The following is a 23,346-nucleotide window of genomic DNA, read 5'->3' as shown; positions in this document are numbered from 1 at the left end:
GCATAGCATGAGGCTACAAGGCAATGTAATACATCTATTGAACAGAAGACATGCATTCATCTACGCCTAATGAACAGCAATCCCCCTCCGCCTCACAGGTCCAAGAGATGACGGCAGCACACGTAGTACAGAATACAATAGATGAATCCTCCCCACTAACCAGTAGAGTTAAATAGATACTGAGCTCCCTCAGATATAGGCATCCACCACCTAGCATGCAATGAGTTGCTCTCCCCTGTAAGCACTCCGGGTGTCAACAAGATCAGCAGCAGAACCTCACGTGGAGGAGGCAACCCCACCCAGGAATCGGTTGGTGACTAAATGAGTGGGAGCTAGGCCAGGAACGTCCAGCCACGGTCCCCACACACGGTCAAATTTCAAGGCAGTCCCCCTGTGTTTGTAAGTGAGATGTTCTCTGTTTAGGAGCACCTTCACCTATTTGTCTTTAGTAAACTAACTTCTAAGACTAAACCATATATTTTTCAATGGGAAAAAACATGCAGCATGGTTTCAGTAGTATATTTTTTATCTCTATACAACAGTAAAACAACAAGATAAATTCTTTAGAATAAAAAAACAAGTGTTTAGCTCACCTGCAGTGGGACGGCTTTTCCGGATATAGTCATTCAGCTGCCTCAGGGAATCAAAGAAGTAATCTTGCTCATTCATACTGATAACCTGCATCAAACAAATATCACTTAGGCGACATAATGTAAATTATTCCTGAAAATCCAGACAGGTGATGCCAATGGAATGGGGATACTGACATTTCACTGAAAACTGTTTAGTACTAAAAATGGTGAATACACCAAATTATGACTGTGCAAGAAGCAGGTTGACAGAGTTTAAACTTAAGGTGGCCATAAATGGTTTGAATCTTAGCCAGTTTAGCTGGGACCGGCCAAGATTCAAGCCATCTAAAGACAGGCTAAATGTACCCAAGTTGATCCAACCAGCATGTTGCATTTTTGGCATGCGATTTCTTCCAACAGATGTAGCTGCTAGCAATAATCACTCCCAGTGCTCCCCCCCACCAGCGGGCAAACACAATAGCTCCGCAGGAGGGATTCCCCCATCAACACTAACTGTATTGATGAGGGAATCAAGCAATTTTCTTTCATGCAACGCATGGTAGCAGGAAAGAAGATCGCACCATCTATGGCGTCATTTGAATGAGACATTCCATAGTTTGCAGGTGTTAGAAAAGCTATTTAGACACTTAGCGTCTTCTTCATAAACTGCTGTTCTGTGTTAAAAATAAGAGGAACTTCACCATAAACCTAAGCTGACTTAGGCAGGTGGATCAATGTTCGATCAATGTACAGAAACATAGTCCACAGAAACACGTATAGGTTGCTAAGGCTGTAGTTGTGTGTATAAAGATGTTTTGTAAAATATTTTTGCAAAAAAAATGAAAATCTAGTGAGCCTATTGTCTGCATGCTATAGAAACAGTTATGATGATTTTGCCTTCCAAACCGCTATGTTAATATCAATATGATTTATTATGTATGAAAACAATGTGGACACCATTAATATTTTCAAATTTACCTTGTCTCCTATTTTTAAGAAGATGCTGAAGCCCTCCCAGGAGTTTAGCTGCAGTTTGCTGGAAATAGTCTGACAAACTTCTCTCACCTTGGTGTGTGTTCTAGCTTCAATTGTCTGGAGGAAAAACAGGAGAAATTCAGGTAAACTCCACCGATCAGGAAAGCTGCCTTACAGTACAAAAGCCAGGGCTTTTTTTCAGCAGGAACGCAGGGGAACGCAGTTCCGACACCTCCAGAACTGAATGTATGTAATAGCAAGGGGTGCTGGGGTGTGCTGGAGGGTCTATTGATGCTGGCTAATAGGAAATCTATTGCTGCAGAGGATGGAGGTCTATTGTTGCTGGGGAGGTCTTCTGTTGCTCATAGGGATTTATTGTTGCTAGGGTGGGTCTTTTGCTGCTAGTGGGTCAGTTGTTGCTGGGAGGGATTTATTGTTGAGGGAGGGGTCTTTGTTGCTGGCTGCTGGAGGGTCTATTGATGCTGGCAACTGGGGAATCTAGTGTTGCTGGAGGGGATCTATCTGTTGCTGGAAGGGATCTATTTGCGCAGAGGGTCTATGTTGCTGGGGGGAAGTCTGTTATTGCTGGTGGGGGTAGGAATGGTGCTCGGGGGTGGGTAGGGGACAGAGTTAAGGGGTGACTCAGAAGGGAGGAGTTCCTGCACCTATTCTCTGAGAAAAAAAGCCTTGACAAAAGCTAACCATACACATACACATTAGGGTAGGGGGGTAACACAAAGGCAATGACAAGCACTGAGGTATTACAAATGTGTTCAGAGGGCACTCATACCTCTTCTGTATCATTTGGCAGGAGCACTTTGTGGAAGATCTTGGTGCTCATCTGTTGTATGGCTTCCACCTCCACCAAGTGAGGGGGTTGTTTTCTGACACCAGTTCTGTCAGACACAGAATAAACAGTTAGGACTGACATTTATAAATCATACTTTTGAGTTTATTTTTTTTTTAATTCCCTAACACTGTTTGACCACAGTTATCAAACCATTTGTAAACTCTCTGCCTAAATGTTCCCTATAGTTGATATTTACAGCATGTGTAACATTACTCATGACTAAATGGATGAAAAATTAAGAGTAATAGGCCTCATTCACACAGGCTTACTTAAGCATACGGGCTGCATTAGCCCGCACAGAATGCACAGGTGTTCTGTGCATCCACGTGCAGCAAGTTCTATTCATGTCAATCAATACGCAGCAACTGCACGGACACAGCCGCTACTGCCAATTTGTCATCTGTGTGGGGAAGTGGCCTCGAACGCAAACCGCGTGAGTTCGGGAACACGCACCCACGCAGATTTAAAATTGGGAGCAGTGGTTGTATCTGTGCAGTTGTTGCTTTTTAACTGACACAAATTAAACTGCCTGCATGCAAATGCATGGTAGTCCTGTGTTTCCCATGCAGGCATACACAGTGCTCACAGGCTTAGGTATGCCTGAGTAAATGAGGTCTCATTTTAAACTACAAAACATTGCGCACATTAAAGTAAAACTTCAGTCAGAAAATTAAGTCCTGCTAGATCACTTCAGGCTGGCCCCTTTTGCAGTTATAGCTATGCAAAACAAAAAAAAAAAAGTTCCTATACTGTTTAAAATTCACTAATACACTGTCTTAATAGACAAGTGCAATTTGTTTCGGTCCAAATGGAAATTCAGTCAAATTTATGGTCATTGAAGATTCGGATATATCCAAGTCTCTGAATGAAATAGTAACAAATTTAGTTGAAATTCGTTTCATTTCATTTAGTTTTCTAATTAATTCCAAATTTTTAGAACGATTCGGAATCGGTCGAAATGATCAACCAATTCCAATTCTGTGTGAAAAAAAGGTGATTGTTAAGGAGTGGGCCAGGAAGCTGGCCGCCATGTCCTTAACAACCAATGACTTATCAGCTGTCAGCGGGCTTCCCTGCTGAGAGCTAAAATGTAAACAAAAATCCTGGTAATAGAAAATAGAAAAAGTAGGGTCCCCCCCAAAATCCATAACAGACCCTTATCTGAGTATGCAGCCCAGGAAAGGAGAGGGGGGTGAGTGAGCGCCCCCACCCGAACCATACCAGGCTACATGCCCTAAACATGGGGGGCTTTGGGGCAGGGGGGGCCCAAAAGGTGCCCCCCACCCCCAAGCACCTTGTCCCCATGTTGTAGGGGACAAGGGCCATTTCCCCACAACCCCAGGTGGTGGCCGTGGGGGTCTGTAGGCGGGGAGGCTTATGGGAATCTGGATACCCCCTTTAACAAGCCCCCCCTATATGAATGAATATGGGGAACATAGTACCCCTACCCATTTACTAAAAAAGTGTAAAAGTGAATAAGGACACAAGTTTTTGAAAATTCCTTCATAAAAAAAAAATAAAACAATAGTCCCCAGGGTAGAGCCATCGTCAATCATGCTGGGTCAATGACGTCACAGGGGGCGCAATCACCCGCTGACGTAATCGGGTGACCCTGCCCCTTAGCTATTTAAGAAATGTCAGAGAGCAGAGCAGGCAGTCAACAGGAGTGTTTTTGTTTTCTTTTTTTTCAGGTTCGGGGGTGGAAGCGGGTGTCGTGATTGACAATGGATCTACATCAGAGGGACATTTTTTTACATTTTTTAATAAAGGAATTGTCAAAACTTGTGTTGTGTCTTTATTTTTACACTTTTTTGGTGAATGGGTAGGTGTCTGTACCCCATACTCATTCATATGGAAGGCCGGGATCTGTAGGCCCCCTTGTTAAAGGGGGCTTCCAGATTCCGATAAGCCCCCCCACCCGCTGACCCTCACATCCACTGCCTAGGGTTTTGGGAAAGAAGCCCTTGTCCCCCTCAACATGGGGACAAGGTGCTTTGGGGTGGGGGGCAGAGCCCTCTTGCCCCAAAGCACCCCCCATGTTGAGGACATGTGGACTGGTATAGTTCAGGAGGGGGGGGGGTGCTCGCTCGCTCCGCTCTTTCCTGGCATGTTGGGCTGCATGCTTGGAAAAGGGTGTTTTATTGATTTTGGAGGGACCCCATGCCATTTTTTTTTTAATTTTGGCATGGGGTTACCTTTAAAATCTATACCAGGCCGGGGGTACCCCACACTGTTTTTTTTTTCCTGAATTTTCTATTGCTGGCATTCTTTTGTTTACATTTCAGCTCTCAGCGGGGAGGCCCACTGACAGCTGATCAGTTGTTATGGATACGGCAGCCGGCTTCCCGGCCTGCTCCTTAACAACCAGCTTTTCTACATACAGAATTGGAACCAGTCGATCATGTATCGACCGATCTGAACTTGAATTGTTATGAATATTTGGAATTCGTTAGAAAATTAATAAATGAAACTAAACAAATTCAGAGACAAATCAACTATACAAAATTAGTAATATAATCTATCCGAAATTAAACAAATTTATTCGTTCTGCACATGCTCAGTTGCTCTTTATTTTTAGGCACTGTGCTGAATTGTTAGAGCCTGATCTGCTGACAGCCTAAAGTTTTTTTGCTGTTCAGGGGCTCTGGGCTTCAGCAAAATGGCAGCCTCCAGCAAGAAGAAACAGAAACAATGCTGGAGGCAGTTTACAGCACAGTAATTTTGGTAACATAATTATTAATGTAAAATGTATGTTTCTTGCTAAAGAACATTATTGTTATCGCATTGTTATGGGTAAAGTTCTGCGCAGAATACTAAAGTATAGACACTGAAAATCTATATAAAAATGAGCAGATGTTACTGTAGCACTCTTTGCATCCTTGTTCGGCAGTCCTTGGCTAGTGGCTCTTTTCGATGATTCTCAGTGAATTTTTGAACATGGTTTAGGAGAACTTTGCCGGGTGGAAACAGCCCTGTACAGAGCCAAAGCAACTGCCATCCGCTGGCCATGCTATAGCTGGAATTAAACACAAACTGACATTCAGCAGTTGAAAAGGTATGGTGACAGTTATGATGGTACAATATACTATCAGAATGAAAGAAAAACTTTTAAATGGCAAAACAATTTTTCCTGTGGACGATTTGTAGTAAAACTAAACAATAATAATCGTTGTTATATGCATAGCCTTATTAGTGACCTACTAAAACCATCATGGGCTCTCTATACTAACAATTAAAGCTCAATTTTAGTTTACATAAAACAATAAAATAATACATTGCTTTATACCAGTTAGAATTCAAAAAGCAAATATTGCTGCAAAATTCACCCCCTAGAGCTCTCCTCACAATCTAGCACCACTCCTTTTCTAGGTTTAAAGATGCTTCCAGGAAACATGTCACAAAGCTGTCCTGAGCTCACTAGAGCCTGCTGCTCTCTTGTCATTACAAGAAGACATTCTGCATAGAAATGCAGCATAACCCACAATGTCAAAAGACTATACCAGAGACACCTGGAAAAAGGTATGTATACAGATTTTTTTTAAAAATGGGGGGTTTGGCCCAGTCTGGAGTTATAAAACAGTTTTGGGTAGACTGGCTCTCTAATGGTATAATTGTAACATTTGCCTTCAAGTTCTGGAGAGCAGCAACACTCAATGAGTGTGGTGGGCTTTCTTTTCATAGCTATTGCTGTGGAGTTTGGTAGTCCATATATAAATCATTTGTTTTTTTTACCCAGCGGGTTGGACGAAAAAAAATTATCCAAATCCAACATCCACACATTCGATGTGGATGAGGGAATCATTCCTGCTGAGTTACTGTATTCTGACAGCAGGGAGACTTACCCGACCTTAAAATACAATGATTATTGCTGCCGGCTATAGTCAGTGGCACTGATCAATCAGGAAAAACTAAACAGGTTGGTTGTACAGAAGTCGATTGCTAAATTAACTTCTGTAAAACCAGGGTGCCCACACATGGATCGAAATTTGGCCAGTTTCTGATGAACCAGCTGCATGTCAATCCATGTATGGCTGGCTTTTGGTGTATACAAGGATTGATTGCTATGTAATTGTGGTCCATATATGGCCCACAGTACTAACATATACTACATAAGTATAAAAGCTCCAAATATCATAGATATAAACAAAGGCTGTCGTTGATGCATTGGTGGGGAAGTTCAGATAATAGGCTACTTCTGATGTGTTTTATTGACATATAAATGAAACCATCAAAACATTTGTGCTTCTACCTGCAAATTTGTAAGCCGTTCAGTCTCTGAGAACTTGGGAAATGGTGCAGTTATTTGTTAGAATGTCTTCCCATGTTCACCAAAATATATTCCAAGGCCCTTATTCTAGTCACATTAATGGTATTACCGACTTAAGGGAAAAAGGTCTTGGCGTTGGCTTTGTTCTTATCTTTGAACAATATTTCTCCCTCTAGCAACTAATAAATATCTCTTTCACACAAACTTAAACCATTTGTGCTTGTTTTCATTAACTTACTAACTTAAGCTGATCATATTTTTTTCCCCAAAAAACAGGTTGCTCTATCCACACAAACAAGGTGGTTGAAGAAATACCCCTGCTGGGACATTCTATCCTAACAGCTGCACCTACGGCTAACATTTTCCAACATGTTCCCTGACAAAAATCGATCAAACAATTAACTTCTTTCAAGCAGGGACAGCCACACATTGATCAAAATTTGTCTGGTCCCAGCTAAACAGTCTGAATTTTTATTGGTGGATGGACAGGTATAGTCCCATATCTATACAACAATTAATTTGTTTACATTCAATTATTTATATTTATTACCTGTTGTTGTTTCCTGTCATTTGTTTTATTATCTGGCAATAGATTTCATCTCTTAGAGCTTCCTCACGTATGGGGCCTGAGAATATCTGATCTGTAAGTTCCACTGGGGAACGAGCCTGCTTTGATGGATAGTCACCCATGTACTTCATGATAGGTAAAACATGTTAAGGTTTAATAAAGTTGAAAAAAAAACAGCATATTGCAAATGTTTTAAGAACATTGAAGTCAGTGTGTATGAGCAAAGGCAGTCATCACATTTTTCCCAGTAGGCTTCTTTTAAAAAACTTTAAATAAGTTTAATTGAATCCACTTCCTAGGTCATATCCTTTATATTAGTACCGATCGAATGCATTACGAAAGGATATCAGTGAAAGCTTGGCATGCATAATCCCGTAGATCAGGCATATCCACCACCTTCTTGAGCAAAGGCTGTCTGAGGGGCTCCCTAGAGTAAGCCCAGAGTTGAGTCTTAGCTCGCGATCTCTGAAGAAAGGCCCTGGAAACAGACTCAGCCTCTGGAGGCCTGCATAGTACACATAATGTCATCATCAAATTAATTACATTTATATATAGGGTTATGATATAATCTCAATGTGGATGCTGTGTTTCTTTTCTGGTGTTATTTTTAATACCTGAAATACTGCATAGCAAATTCTTCCAAAGTGTATGGCTTCACCTCTTCTTGCTCACCAAAGTCATCAGATTGAGTATTAACAAATTCTGATTTGCGCTGTTCTGGAGACATTGCAATAAGTCGCTGAAACAGACAACGGCATTTTGGGTATATTTAAAATTAATAAGAAGTAAATAAAATATAAACTGCCATTTTGTAACAAAACACAGCAATATGAAATATCCAGGTTAGTCTACAGGATATCCTATAATTTGTATATAGTCTACTGGTGACCATAATAAAGGTGTGGCACAGATCAACTGGCTCATATTAAATGCCCTTTTGAAGGTAACCCCTTCTTCATCAGAGTCAAAAGTTTTGGCTTCGATGAAGGAGGGGTTACCTTTCGAAACGCATTCGCCATAAAGTATCCTGGTGAGATCCCACTGCACTTTGGAGGGTGCCAAACCCAGGACTACTGGGTTATATATGAGTAGCTTGATGAGTGATTTTAAGAGCCGGTTCACATAGGAGCGACCCGACTTCCCGGGGCGACCTGTGAAGTCGCGGTGCATATCATTGAAGTCAATGCAGGTCGCTCCAGGTCGCCCCAAAGTAGTACAGGACCCTTTTTCTAAGTCGGAGCGACTTTTGTCGCTCCTATTAGAACGGTCCTGTGCTAATCTATGGCAGGCGACTTGTCAGGCGCCCCAGTGTGAACCGGCTCTCAGTCACAAGTTTGTGAGTATTATTCTTGTTGATCTTAAATAAATGCTGTGGGACAATGTACTAGGCTGGTGTTCCCTCTTTTGTTTGTTTCTAGTTATACACCATCTTCTGCACAGCACAGAATCATGTGACAAGATGTTGTAGCTCTATACCAAAAACCTAGTTTCAAGCTCAGCAAAACTGACTGCACTTGCTTTTTGAACAACAAAGATGAAGGGACTTTCTGACTTTAGTACAATTGCAGTGTTTCTTAAACACTACTAGTAGTTCACCGTCTTATGTAATGGTTGGCTGAAGCTGCTCCTTAAGAATGTGTCACTAAGAAAGCACAATTCTACACATACACATATTTACTGCAAATGGTTTTTGAAGACAAATCATGTATGAATGACCAATTTTGGTTTCCTTATCTGTAGTGCAGAATTGTATTAAGTACATTTCAAGTTATTCAAAAGTACAACTAAAACACAAAGAAAGGTTACCAACACTACTACCCAGAGTTCATCTTTCACTGATTTGACTTCATCAAGAAATATGACTGAATTATATTTGCTACTAAACATCATCAGCTGCTTTACCACTTTCATTAATAAGCCTGTTTGTTTCATATTAAAAAGTTGTACAGAAGCTTACAATTATCTCAGGGGTGGGTTTACTAAGGCTTGGTACAATATGGATGACATCCAAAGGCACAGCTCCACTATTGCCAGTCCTCTCATTCTTGGCAAAGATCCAATTGTGCCCTGATTGGAACTCTGGACTCCTGTTAAGCAGCAGAAGGTCTCCAGTCCGAAAACTCAAAAGCTCAGGCTCATCTAGGGAAATAATGATATATCTGTGTTAATACCATAATGATAGTTTGTAAAGAGAACAATAAAATAAAATAAAAAATGCTATCTCTTTGAGCACATTCTGCATCCTCTGTCATCTTATGTAAAACCTATGCATGTGTCAGATAAAAAAATGATGCTCCAATAGGTAAAATGATGCATACAGCCAACAATCTAAAATCTGCTAATAGCGAATTTACCTTTTGTGTGTTTATATAAAACCCAAAGAAAGAAAGTCTCAAAGAAAGCCTTCTTTAAAAAATGTATTTGATAAGACAATAAGGCAAGACAATAAGGCAAGAAGCAACTGCTGCAACCTTTAGAAACCGATCATAATTTATTCTTTATAATGACTACACTAAATGAACTGTAGATGAAACCTGATAGGCTGACCCTTTTCACTTATCTTACTGAAGACCCCATGACATTAGCAACAATACAATGCAAATACAGCTTTCCCCACCAACATGGAAAGCAATGAAAGTCTTTCCATCAGATATCTGTTTACATGTTGGAAGAAGCAGGTGTCGCCAACAAAAAATTTGGAGGAGAAATGTTATAGGATTGTTTGATAGGAAACATTCCCAAATTGCACATTCCTAGAGAAACACCTAATGACAAAAAAAATGTGAGGAAATAATGACAGTTGCTACATTTAATATAAAAAAGTTTATATGTAAAAATATGTAACTGTATTATAAGTCCTACTACCAAAGGTTTGAAACACTCCTACACTCCAAAAAAAAAAAAGGCAGGGAGATTTTGGTTGGCTAGCACACATTACAAGGTTACAGGATTCCTAATGTGGTTGCACTGCTACATCTTTTTCAAAGTGTTGTATATTGTTGCATAGCAATAGGAATAATTGCAATTATTTATTGATATAAAATCTCTCTAGAATTCAGAAAACAACTGTACTTTCCTATGTGCTTTACCTAAAAATATGAGCGTTCAAGCCCCTAAATTGTTTATGAAGCTCAAACTTATTTGTGGCTTTGGATGGAGTAGGGAAGGGTTAGCACCCCTGTTAAGTCTTTATTGCTGTCTGTGTCCACACAGGAGAGATTTGTTCTCTCTTTTTTTCTTGGTGATCATTATCACTGGGTCTGAAATTGAGAGAAAGTCCAGAGTTTTAAACTATAGCTGAAAAGGAATGTAGAGAAGTGGAAACACCTGTTTCAGTGACAACTATCACGTTCCCTCACTCTTACATCAAGTAAAGGAAATTAGGGGAAGTCTCCCCAATGGGAAGTGGAAAGAAAAAAAGAAACATCAAAGGTTTTATCCATTCCCTACTTTGTCTACAACAAAACAGAAGTTTTGGCTTTAGATACTTTTTAATGTTGCTTTTTACTGTTCCTAGTGTTCACAAAGCGAGGAACATTAGCTCATGCCTGTTTTGTTGTACTCTGTTGCTGTCCGGGGGCTGTCCTGCAGGGCCACCGCATATACAGATCTGATTTTCAGGCCATCCACAAAGTAAAGAAGCAGCTTAGAGATTTCTTCACTGTTCTGTGTTGTTAGAACAAATTGTTCTCCACGAACTGTATTTAAAACACAGCACTGACCAAACTGCTTTGCAGCCCTAAAAGAGAATAACAAGACAAATCTTATGATATTACAGTAGTTCTTCACAGAGATATTCAAATTGTATTGTCTTTCTGTCTATATTTATCTATTCAAATCTTTTTCCACTGATTTTTTTTTTCTGATATTAAAATATAATCAATAGGCGACAGTAAAAAATGGATTTTTGTAAAATCTTACCGTAAAATCCTTTTCTCTTAGCTCATTGACAGACGTTGTCCTCGGTGATTCAGCACCTTCGGGTTATGTTGCCTCCACAGGAGTAGGACTAGACAGGAAATAAAATGCTCTGGCCACACCCTAGGGGCAGTCCCCGAGGGTATATCCTCTCTCTCTCTGCCACAGCAAATCAGTTATGTCACAAAGCAGTGTTTAGAGAATTTAACCCAACCCAACTCCAAAACAGAGGGGCGGGTACTACGTCTGTCAATGAGCTAAGAGAAAAGGATTTTTACGGTAAGATTTTACAAAAATCCATTTTTCTCTATCGCTCATTGACAGACGTAGTCCTCGGTGATTCAGCACCTTCGGGACGTCCCAAAGCAGTACCACAAATGAGGGGTGGGAAAAATGGAAATTAAATCCAATCTAGAAGGCCCAACCGGTGCCAACTAGAAGTTTTACAATGCTCATCCTCAATGATGAGACTCAACAAAAATCTTTCAACAGAAAAAATCCTCGAGGTAGACCTCCGGTCTCCTCAAATTGCGGCCTGCAAAACCTTGCGGCCAAATGAGGCATCCGCCGATGCCATCACATCAATCTTATAAAATTTTGTAAAGGTATGTACCGACGACCAGGTGGCCGCCTTACATACCTGGACCACTGACGCCTGATGGCGAAAGGCCCAGGAAGTACTGAGCGCTCGAGTGGAGTGCGCCCTAACAGGGAACAGAGGACTCCGACCCTTAATAGAATAAGCCTGTATCACCGTCTGTCTAATCCATTTGGCGATAGTCGCGGCAGATGCAGGCAACCCCTTTCTGGGGCCATCCGTGATCACAAAAAGTGAATCCGTCTTACGGAACGATTCCGTAGCCTTCAGGTATACCCTGATTGCCCGAACCACATCCAAGGAATGCAACGCATGTTCCCGATGATGATTGGGCTGAGGACACAAGGAAGGTAGTACAATATCTTCATTCAGATGAAAATCTGAAACCACCTTAGGAAGAAAGGATGGCTTAGGATGAAGTACTACCTTATCCCTATGAATCACTAAGTATGGGGACTGGCATGATAAAGCAGCCAGTTCTGACACCCTGCATGCAGAAGTGATAGCCACCAAGAAGGCCACCTTCTGGGATAAAGTAAGCAAGGGAATCTCCCTGATGTTTTCAAAAGGAGGTTTCTGTAGAACCGACAAAACCAAATTAAGATCCCAAGGCGGTAAGGGCGCGCGGACTGGTGGAGCCAGGTGCCGCACCCCCTGGATGAAATTCCGCACCAAGGACTTGGTAGCTAAAGGTTTCTGAAAGAAGATTGCTAATGCTGAAACTTGACCCTTGATGGTGCTCAAGGCTAGTTTCTGCTCAACCCCTTTTTGCAAAAAGGCCAATATTCGAGTCACCGAATAGGTACGTGGAGGAAATCCTAAAGATTCGCACCACGCGATATAAGTCTTCCATGTGTGATAATAGACTCTGCTGGAAGTCGCTTTCCTTGCTTTAATAAGGGTAGGAATGACTGAAGCTGACAACCCTCTGTCCTTCAGTACTTGGGTCTCAATGGCCAGGCCATTAAAACCAGCGACTGTAAAGCACGATGGTAGATTGGTCCTTGAGACCGCAGATTGTAATGTTCCGGTACCTTTGGTACCCTAAATTACTCTTTTCACAAGTGTATGCGCCCCACCATTCTCTTTTGGAAAGGTGCGCATACACCTTTAAGACTGAAGCTGTCATCACTCAGCGCCGGACTAGATGGCTATTTAAATCGCCGGTTCTCACTCACATGTGTTCGTTCAAACACCCTTACCTGGATGCTAACTTGGCTTGAAGCTTTTGTGCTTGCAAGCATACCTCGCTGACGGAACCTCGCTGCGCTGATCCCTGCATCCCGCTTCCGGATCATCCGCTCCTCCTGAACCAACCTTCGGCTGTATTGCTATTAGTGCTAAGTACCCCGCAGGGGAACCCTCTATAAACTTATACTAAGCTTACACTATCTAGCTCTGCATAGTAAAGACTATTTATCACATCTGCATATCTAGATTGCTAGCTCTTAAGACTACTGCTACTTATTCCTGCACTGGGTTGATCTCTCTTGTATGTCCACCTGCTACTCTGTCATCTGCTACCATACATGATTGCTAAACCTACCTGCATCCATCTGCTATTGTCTTACCTTCAAGTGTCTGTCACCTACCACCTCCACTCAACCTGTCTCTTAAATCTTCATCACTGTGTTACTACATACATAAAGTCACTCTAGGAACCAGCTTGTTGAGTGTGTGTATTTACTAGCTGAATTAAGACCTTCCACACATGATGAGTCATTGAGGTTGGGAATGGTATCTCAGCATCTCTCTTACATGACTACTGAAGTGGAATATTTCTGCAGCTGAAAATCCACACCATACATGAAACGCAGGAGCGTTACAGATTGAACGAACCCACAAATGGATTCAGCAGAAATAACCACTCAGGTGACACAATTAAAACAGCAAGTAACTGCGTTAATACACGCACTTGCTGAATTAAAAGAAGACAATCAGGCTCTGTCGCAGCAGGTAATTAGACTGACACAACTTACCTCTGCTCAGTCCCTTGAACCCAAGATAAATCCCCCTTTGGTATTTACAGGCGATCGCAAAAAATTTCGCGAATTTAAAAACGCATGCGAGTTACTTTTTTTGCTAAAACCTCGTACCTACCTTACTGATCACATTAAGGTTTGTACTATTATTTCTTACCTAACAGGCGATCCTCGAGCCTGGGCAGACTCTCTTTTTGAGAAAAACGACCAGCTTCTCAACTCCTATGCCTTGTTCCTAGCAGAACTCACTAGTCTATATGATGACCCCAATAGGCAGAGTACTGCCGATCTTCAATTAAGATCCTTGAAACAAGGAAGGAGGCCTGTAGAAGACTTTGTCGCGGAATTCAAGAGATGGACCCTTGATTCAGAATGGAATGATGCATCTCTGAAAACCCAATTTAGGCTTTGCCTATCAGAAGCCGTTAAGGACGAGCTCGCCCGAGCGGATCTACCAAAAACCCTGGATGCATTAATACAACTCAGTATTACCATAGATAGAAGACTACTAGAAAGAAAGGCTGAGAAAATGGGAATGCCATTATCCGTTTCCTCTCGGATTCCGGCCGTTAACCCCGTTCCTATGGAGGTAGGAACCATACGCCCACCGCTATCAACTATGGAAAAAGCCAAAAGACGATATGAAAATCTCTGCTTGTACTGTGCATCCCCGGATCACAAGATAAATGTCTGTCCCCTAGTCAACAAAAAGAAGGGTGAGTGTTCACATGTCCTCCTAGGGGGATTGACAACTTCATTCACTAACCCTTACATTTTTGTTTGTTTGACATTACAGTGGGACCAGAACAGGATTACTACTAAGGCCATGATTGACACAGGATCTTGTGGAAATTATATTGATATATGTTTTGCTGCTTCAAATAAAATTCCTATTATTTCTAAACTTAAACCTGTCTCAGTAAGTCTTATTACCGGTGTTCCGTTATCCTCTGGTCCGATCACCGATCAGACACAAGCACTTCTAGTCACTATTAACGAGTCTCATAGGGAGACTACTACCTTCGATTTAATACCTTCACCCCACTTTCCCATTGTGTTGGGACTTCCCTGGTTACACACACACCAACCAACCATAGATTGGAAGGAACGGTCCTTGGCCTTCCTCTCTTGCTATTGCGAGGATACGTGTAACCTCCCGTCTTCCGGGAAGATTCTGTCTATGGTGACAGATGAGATTGCACCACTATGTTATCAGGATCTTTCTGAGGTTTTTCTTGAGAAAAATGCTCAAGCATTACCTCCTCATCGAGACTATGATTGTAGCATTGATCTACTCCCAAATAGCAAATTGCCGTTCGGTCATGTTTATCCTCTTTCACAGGATGAACTTTCCCATCTCAAAACCTATTTGGATGAGAATTTGGAAAAAGGTTTTATTAGACCTTCCACTTCTTCCACAGCAGCAGGACTCTTTTTTGTTCGCAATAAGGACTCAAGTCTCAGACCTATCATCGACTACAGGAAATTGAATGCTATCACAATAAAAGATCGCTATCCTCTACCGCTTATCCCTGAGCTCATTGAGCAGGTGCGTGGAGCTACCTATTTTTCAAAATTGGACCTGAAAGGAGCATACAATCTCATTCGAATCCGTGATGGACACGAGTGGAAGACTGCATTCAGAACCAGATACGGATTGTTCGAATATCTTGTGATGCCATTCGGGCTATGCAACGCCCCTGCAGTTTTCCAACGATTTATAAACAATATTTTTAAAGACTTACTAGATGTCTGTGTTGTGGTATATCTGGACGATATACTTATATATTCACAATCCCTGTCTGAACACATAAGACATGTAAGACTTGTACTATCGAGATTGCTTGCACATAACCTTTATGTGAAACTGAAGAAATGCTTGTTTCATAAAGATGAGGTACTCTTTCTAGGCTACATCATATCCAAAACAGGAATCGAGATGGACATGAGTAAAATATCCTGCATTCAGGATTGGCCTACACCAACCACACGCAAGGCGCTACAGCGATTCCTGGGATTTTCAAATTTCTACAGGAAGTTCATTAAAAACTTTTCTGCTATTGTGAGACCCCTCACACAGCTCACTAGCATAAAAAAAACATTCAAATGGTCAGAAGAAGCCAATAAAGCTTTTCACCTGTTAAAGACAAGGTTTACTTCTGCTCCCATATTACGCCATCCAGACCCATTCCTCCAATACATTCTGGAGGTAGATGCGTCAAACATGGCAGTAGGAGCAATACTCTCCCAACGACCAACCCACACTTCACCACTTCATCCAGTCGCCTTTTTTTCTAAATCCCTAAGCAGTCCCGAGATTAATTACCCCGTGGGTGAAAAGGAACTGCTTGCTATAAAATTGGCTCTGGAGAATTGGCGACATTTACTCGAAGGCACCCAATTACCAATAATTATATACACGGACCATAAAAACCTCCAATATCTTCAGACTAGCAAAACTCTCTCGCACCGACAGGTACGATGGTCACTATTCTTTCTAAGGTTTAACTTCCTAGTGACTTACACACCTGCAGATAAGAACAAAAAGGCGGATGCACTATCACGACTAACTGAAGAAAACTACTTTGAAATCCCTTCCGTTCCTATAATACCTCACAAACGCATTATTGAAGTTGTCCGTTCCTTGAAGGAAGAGGTTTTGCTTGGTATAAGTTTGGATTCACCCCCACCACAACTAAATACTGATGCAGAAGGCTTCCTCTACTACAACGACAAACTTTACATACCACCTACCCTACGCACCAAGATCTTGGAATTATCTCATGATGTGCCAATGGCAGGACATATGGGTATGACAAAGACTCTTAATTTGATTTCCCGGCAATTTTGGTGGCCTGACATGAAAACATCTATACAAAAATTTGTCTCTTCATGCAATGTCTGTGCCAGGTCCAAAATTGACACTACGAGACCATCCGGTCTACTATGCAGTCTACCAATACCCCAAACTCCATGGGAAGTTTTGTCCTTGGACTTCATCGTAGAATCGCCTCTTTCCAAAGGATTTAATACCATCTTGGTGTCAGTGGACCATCTGACAAAGATGGCACATTTCATTGCTATTCGCAGACTACCTTCGTCCAAACAAACGGCAGAACTCCTGATGAAACATGTCTTTAGATTACATGGTATCCCAAAAACTCTTCTGTCTGACCGTGGATCCCAATTTATTTCTAAGTTCTGGCAAGAACTATGTCACATACTACGGATCGAGCGGAAGCTCACTTCTCCTTACCATCCGCAGACCAACGGACAGACTGAAAGAGTCAACCAATGCATCGAGCAGTATTTACGTTGTTACACTTCTTACCAACAGGATGATTGGGTGGATCTTCTCCCTCTGGCAGAATTTGCCTACAACAACGCAACCCACAGTACAACCAAGCAGAGTCCGTTCTACTTGAACTATGGGTTTCATCCCTCTATTCTTCCACCACGCATCCTTCCTTCAAACAACCCAGTAGCCTCAGACTATCTTACCCAAATAAAGGATTCTCTGGGTTTATTAAATACTACCATTGCACACGCTCACAGTCAACAAAAGAAGTACTATGATCTTCGCAGAAGACCTTCTCCACAGTACACTATAGGGGACCTCGTTTGGCTCTCAACAAAAAATTTAAGACTGAAGATCCCTAGCAAAAAGCTTGGACCTCTGTTCTTGGGACCTTTCCCAATCAAAAAACTTATTGGAAAAGCTGCAGTACAGCTTACATTGCCAATAGACCTAAAAATCCATCCCATTTTCCATGTGTCGCTACTGAAGCCCCATATTCCGGACCAAGGAATAAGGCCTAATATTCCACCTCCGCCTCCTGTACAAGTTGGAGGTGGAGAAGAATACGAGATAAAAGAGATTCTGGATTCTCGTATCTACAGAAGAAGACTTCAGTACTTGGTTAGATGGAAGAACTATGGGCCCCAAGACGACACCTGGCTAAACACCTCTGAAATACATGCCCCTAGATTAATCCGCAATTTTCATGCGAGATACCCAGACAAACCAGCTCCAGAGGCCTTCAGGAGCCGGCCTTAAGGGGGGGGGGGGTATTGTAATGTTCCGGTACCTTTGGTACCCTAAATTACTCTTTTCACAAGTGTATGCGCCCCACCATTCTCTTTTGGAAAGGTGCGCATACACCTTTAAGACTGAAGCTGTCATCACTCAGCGCCGGACTAGATGGCTATTTAAATCGCTGGTTCTCACTCACATGTGTTCGTTCAAACACCCTTACCTGGATGCTAACTTGGCTTGAAGCTTTCGTGCTTGCAAGCATACCTCGCTGACGGAACCTCGCTGCGCTGATCCCTGCATCCCGCTTCCGGATCATCCGCTCCTCCTGAACCAACCTTCGGCTGTATTGCTATTAGTGCTAAGTACCCCGCAGGGGAACCCTCTATAAACTTATACTAAGCTTACACTATCTAGCTCTGCATAGTAAAGACTATTTATCACATCTGCATATCTAGATTGCTAGCTCTTAAGACTACTGCTACTTATTTCTGCACTGGGTTGATCTCTCTTGTATGTCCACCTGCTACTCTGTCATCTGCTACCATACATGATTGCTAAACCTACCTGCATCCATCTGCTACTGTCTTACCTTCAAGTGTCTGTCACCTACCACCTCCACTCAACCTGTCTCTTAAATCTTCATCACTGTGTTACTACATACATAAAGTCACTCTAGGAACCAGCTTGTTGAGTGTGTGTATTTACTAGCTGAATTAAGACCTTCCACACATGATGAGTCATTGAGGTTGGGAATGGTATCTCAGCATCTCTCTTACATGACTACTGAAGTGGAATATTTCTGCAGCTGAAAATCCACACCATACATGAAACGCAGGAGCGTTACACAGATACTCCCTGAGACGAAGTTTCCATGGAACGTCCGCGACTAGCAAGTCCAAGTCGGCCAGGCCGGCTTGACGAGGCCAGCCTAGAATTTCTAGGACCACTGGCGCTGACTGGATCTGAACCAGGCGTCCCTAGAGCTATCTGGCCCCGACCATCCGAGAAAGTCTGGTCGTTTTCTGTTCCCACACATTTATCAGACACCTGATTCCTATCAGGAACGGTGATCTTTCCTGGTTAAACCTCAGGGACCGAAGTCACCTGGCTAGAGGCTTCTTGGTCTGTCTGGTCAACCAGATCCAATTCCTGTGGGGAATTGAGACTAATCTTAGGAAAAGGTAAAGGAAAAGATCTGTTCAGGGAACGGTGACTACCGCTCCCTGTAGTACTTAAATGTTGGAAGGGAAGAATCGCACCGGTAGCAGTAGTCGATGCTCGATCTAAGGTCCTGAATACCGGTGAAAATGTCCCCCCACCCTCAAAGCGGGTGGGGGCGCACCTTCAGGCTGTGTAATCCTTTGCTTCGGGTTTGGCTGAGTCGGTCCTCTGTTTGTCCGACCAGCCCTTCTTGAACCCTCCTGGAGGAGTCTTGCCTTTCCCGCTTGTTCCAGCCAGGTGTGCGAACCCTTTATGGGCGTTAAAGAAAGGTCCTCGCTTGTTACGAGGTCCCTTAGCTTTAGCAGCCTGTGGCAAGAAAGTGCTCTTGCCCCCAGTGGCATCCTTAATGATCTCATCTAGGGTGGCCCCAAATAAGCGATTCCCCTGAAAGGGGAGATTCGTCAAGGTCTTTTTGGAACCTAGGTCTGCTGACCAGCATTTTAACCACAGCACACGTCTGAGGATTACCGCTGACATAGATGCATGCCCTAATAGGGGGGTAGCATCCAAGGCTGCGTCACAGACAAACTGTAGCCCTTGTATAATCTGTTCCATCAAATCAGATGTTCCCTGGGGGATATCTTTTCCCTTCAGGTCTTGGCGTACCAATCTCGCCCATTCCGTTAGTGTCTGGGAAACTAGACCAATAACAATTACTGGTCTAAATGCTGACCCTATCAGGGAGAAGATAGTGCGGGACTCCGCTTCCACCTTTCGATCCACCGGATCCTTAAAGGACGAAGTGTCCTCCACTGGGATAACCGTGGCTTTATTCAGCCTGGAAATAGGTGGATCCACCACTGGTGGTACCGTCCATTTCTTAATGAGGGATTCCTCAAACGGATAGCGTCTAGCAATACGCTTGGAAATAGTAAAGGTACGCTTAGAATGTTCCCATTCTTCTTTAATTTTATTACCAAAACACTTGGGTACAGGAAAAACCTTCACCGTTTTGATGGGCTTGTTAGTACCAAAGGGAATCTCTGTTTCAGTTGCCTCTGCCGGTAAAACCTCAAGTCTTAAGGTTTCCCGCACCGCCACAACTAGTGCGTCCACCAATGCTTCTTCCCGAATTATGGCGGAAGAATGAACGTCCTCCTCACTGTCTGAGGGAACTTTACCTGAGATAACAGCCCTTGCAGAGGGACCTGCAGCTGCAGTGACCATCTCTGAATCTGAGTCAGAGGTGTCAGATGATATAGGGGTAGGCGGGGGTTGCTTTCTTGACCCCCGTCCCTGACAGGCCGTCTCCACCCGAGCCACCAAAGACTCCAAAACTGATGTAAATGCGTCTATACTCTGTGCACCGGCGGGTCCCGTGGTCCCCTCGAGGGAAACAGGTGGGGGTGCTTGTGTGGCAGGGTCCATGATAATTACAGTTACTACCCGGAAAATTCAATCCAAAATAAAACTTTTTTTTTTTTTTTAGACCCCCAGCGCCACAAAGCCCCTCAGTGTTAGCTGCTCAGGGACCCCTATCGAGCGAGAGAGAGAGAGAGATAGACCCCCAGGCTCACCACTTGATGCTCAGAGTTTTCCACTGCACTTGTCTCAGCACTGTCTCGAATCGACAGGAAGTCTCTTGGCTGGCTGCCCGGGAAGAAAGGAGGCGGCTCCGCCCCTCCATACGCCTTCCGGCGCCTCCCCTAGCTCCACGAGGTGTTTGGATCACCTCAAACATGGCCGCCCCCATGCTGGAGACACGAGGCTACGCCAAAATGGCGGCCTCGTGCGATCTAGCAAGCAATGGCGGCGGTTGTACCGAATAGCGGCGTGACTGCAGAGCATTACAACACCTTCTCTACATGGGGAATTAGCCTGGTCGGCGGTACCGGACCGTGGCGGACCGGATGGCCGTCGGAAGGCCTGCTATTGCTGGAGACCTGACTTGGAAAGCAGTCTACATGTCCGTGGCTTCTGACTGGTAGGATACTTATATTATCACAGTAAGATTACCGTACTGCCACTGATTACAATCTTTTAACATATTTACAATTAGATTGTCAGCTCCCAAACCAAGCCTCCTGGCTTTTTGCACATAAAAATCACACTCAAAGTAGGGGGATCTGTGCCATGTTATAGGATAGAGGGGAACTCATCCTTACCATACAGAGAGGGGCCCGCGTTCACCACAAGACCCGTCAGGGGGAAAGGGGGAACATACTACTCACCATACCGGAACCAGGCGGGCGCCAACTCCTGACAGTACCCCTCTCCACCGGGGCGGGAGGGCTGTCGACCAATACGGACGCCGTGACTCATGGTCCTTGGCGTTTCAGCGAGACGTTTAACTCGCAGGGTCAGTCCCTCCAGTGGGACTATGTCGCGGCCGACCCAGCGCGGAGCTATGGCCTGCACGCGCTCGTAGGCTGAACTGGGGTGACCACCGGATCTCAACATCCAGCCCGTCGCCCAGTTCAGCTTTCTTGCTTGAAGATCTCACAGGAACACTGGAGAAAAAAAGCTGTCTAAAAAATCTTTTTAAGAAAAAAATCCTGCCAGGACCGAAGATCCCAGCAAGGTATCTAGGTCCTTACTCCTGACTAGACAGAAAAAAACTGATTTGCTGTGGCAGAGAGAGAGAGGATATACCCTCGGGGACTGCCCCTAGGGTGTGGCCAGAGCATTTTTTTTCCTGTCTAGTCCTACTCCTGTGGAGGCAACATAACCCGAAGGTGCTGAATCACCGAGGACTACGTCTGTCAATGAGCGATAGAGAAATTAATATAGCCATGGAAAGCATTTCCAAATCAATGACCTCATATTTGCTGCCACCATCACTATAGCTTAGTCTGCCTACCCAAGCCTGCTGATTGGATAAACAAGGAGCATTACTGTATTGCCAAGGAGATCACTTTGCTCTTGTACTGTCAGTAAGGTCCCTGTGTCAAAGTGACAGTTCTCTGCAAATGAGTATGAATTGAATGTGAATTATGTATTATCATTTAGGACAGAAAATGCATATTCAGGTGCACCCAAAATGGCTTTGAGATCATAAATAGTGTTGAGCGAACACGGACTGTATTATTCGTGTTCGTACCGAATAATTGGATTTTTTGTACCCGAACACGGACACGGACACTTTACTGTATGTTCGGGTAAAAATCCGTGTTCGGTCGTTTTATTTCCGGGTTTTGCATGCTTTGGCGCTCTTTTCATGGCGGGCTTTCAACAGCCAATCAACAATCGTTTAACTGGTGTGCCTTAAGCCATCCCAGCCATGCCTGCAAATGTCTTAGTAGCTGTGATTGGCCGTCTGAAGCATGTGACCAAGTCTTTATAAGTTCGAGGCAGCCGCAGCGGCGTCATTATGCTGCTTATATCAGGGACAGAGCACACATCAACGTGCTGGCTGCTGATTAGGGAAAGATAGGCAGGAAAAAACCATTTGTGTCCGGATAGAATTGAGGGACAGGTCGGAGTGTTTAGGCAGGGCGAGTTGTAGGCATTTTAGGGATAGAGTCTGCTGAATTATAGGGTCAGTGTCTTCTACAAACTACAATCGATATTGCTGTGTGGGGGGTGGGGTGAATCTGCACTCAATCCTGATCTACGATCTCTTCTCAATCCTGTTAGGGACAGAGTCTGCTGAATTTTAGGGAAACTGTGTTCTACAAACTACAATCGATATTGCTGTGTGGTGTGGGATTGGAGATAGGCAGGTGTCAGTGATCCACATCCATTTTTCTGTGTGTGAGCTGCAGTGAACACAATCTTTTTGGGCTGCAGTGAACACAATCTTTTTGGGCTGCAGTGAACACAATCTTTTTGGGCTGCAGTGAACACAATCTTTTTGGGCTGCAGTGAACACAATCTTTTTGGGCTGCAGTGAACACAATCTTTTTGGGGTGCAGTGAACAAAATCTTTTTGGGGTGCAGTGAACACAATCCTTTTTGGTGTGCAGTGAACACAATCTTTGTGGGGTGCAGTGAACAAAATCCTTTGTGGGGTGCAGTGAACACAATCTTTTTGGGGTGCAGTGAACAAAATCCTTTTTGGGGTGCAGTGAACAACATCCTTTTTGGGGTGCAGTGAACACAATCTTTTTGGGGTGCAGTGAACAAAATCCTTTGTGGGGTGCAGTGAACACAATCTTTTTGGGGTGCAGTGAACACAATCTTTTTGGGGTGGAGTGAACAACATCCTTTTTGGGGTGCAGTGAACAAAATCCTTTTTGGGGTGCAGTGAACAAAATCATATTTGGGGTGCAGTGAACACAATCTTTTTGGGGTGCAGTGAACACAATCTTTGTGGGGTGCAGTGAACACAATCTTTTTGGGGTGGAGTGAACAACATCCTTTTTGGGGTGCAGTGAACAACATCCTTTTTGGGGTGCAGTGAACACAATCTTTTTGGGG

The 23,346-nt window shown here is 43.4% G+C and overlaps 1 protein-coding gene across 1 annotated transcript in view; it reads right to left on the bottom strand.

Annotated features, from left to right (window-relative positions):
* Positions 1–23,346, bottom strand: part of MYO7B (myosin VIIB) — a 545,169-nt gene that overhangs the window by 99,063 nt on the left and 422,760 nt on the right. The window contains exons 34-42 of the mRNA XM_082249873.1: positions 10,781–10,971; positions 9,190–9,371; positions 7,847–7,971; positions 7,580–7,737; positions 7,215–7,368; positions 5,258–5,413; positions 2,338–2,443; positions 1,551–1,664; positions 594–678 (exon numbers count right to left, since the gene is read on the bottom strand). Of these exons, the coding sequence (XP_082105999.1) occupies positions 594–678; positions 1,551–1,664; positions 2,338–2,443; positions 5,258–5,413; positions 7,215–7,368; positions 7,580–7,737; positions 7,847–7,971; positions 9,190–9,371; positions 10,781–10,971 (1,271 nt within the window). The remainder of the gene's footprint in view (positions 1–593; positions 679–1,550; positions 1,665–2,337; positions 2,444–5,257; positions 5,414–7,214; positions 7,369–7,579; positions 7,738–7,846; positions 7,972–9,189; positions 9,372–10,780; positions 10,972–23,346) is intronic.

This window comes from Pelophylax lessonae (genome assembly GCF_965119305.1).
Source record: "Pelophylax lessonae genome assembly, chromosome: 3".
NCBI classification, from domain to species: domain Eukaryota; kingdom Metazoa; phylum Chordata; class Amphibia; order Anura; family Ranidae; genus Pelophylax; species Pelophylax lessonae.
This window is presented reverse-complemented; position numbering and strand designations above follow the sequence as displayed.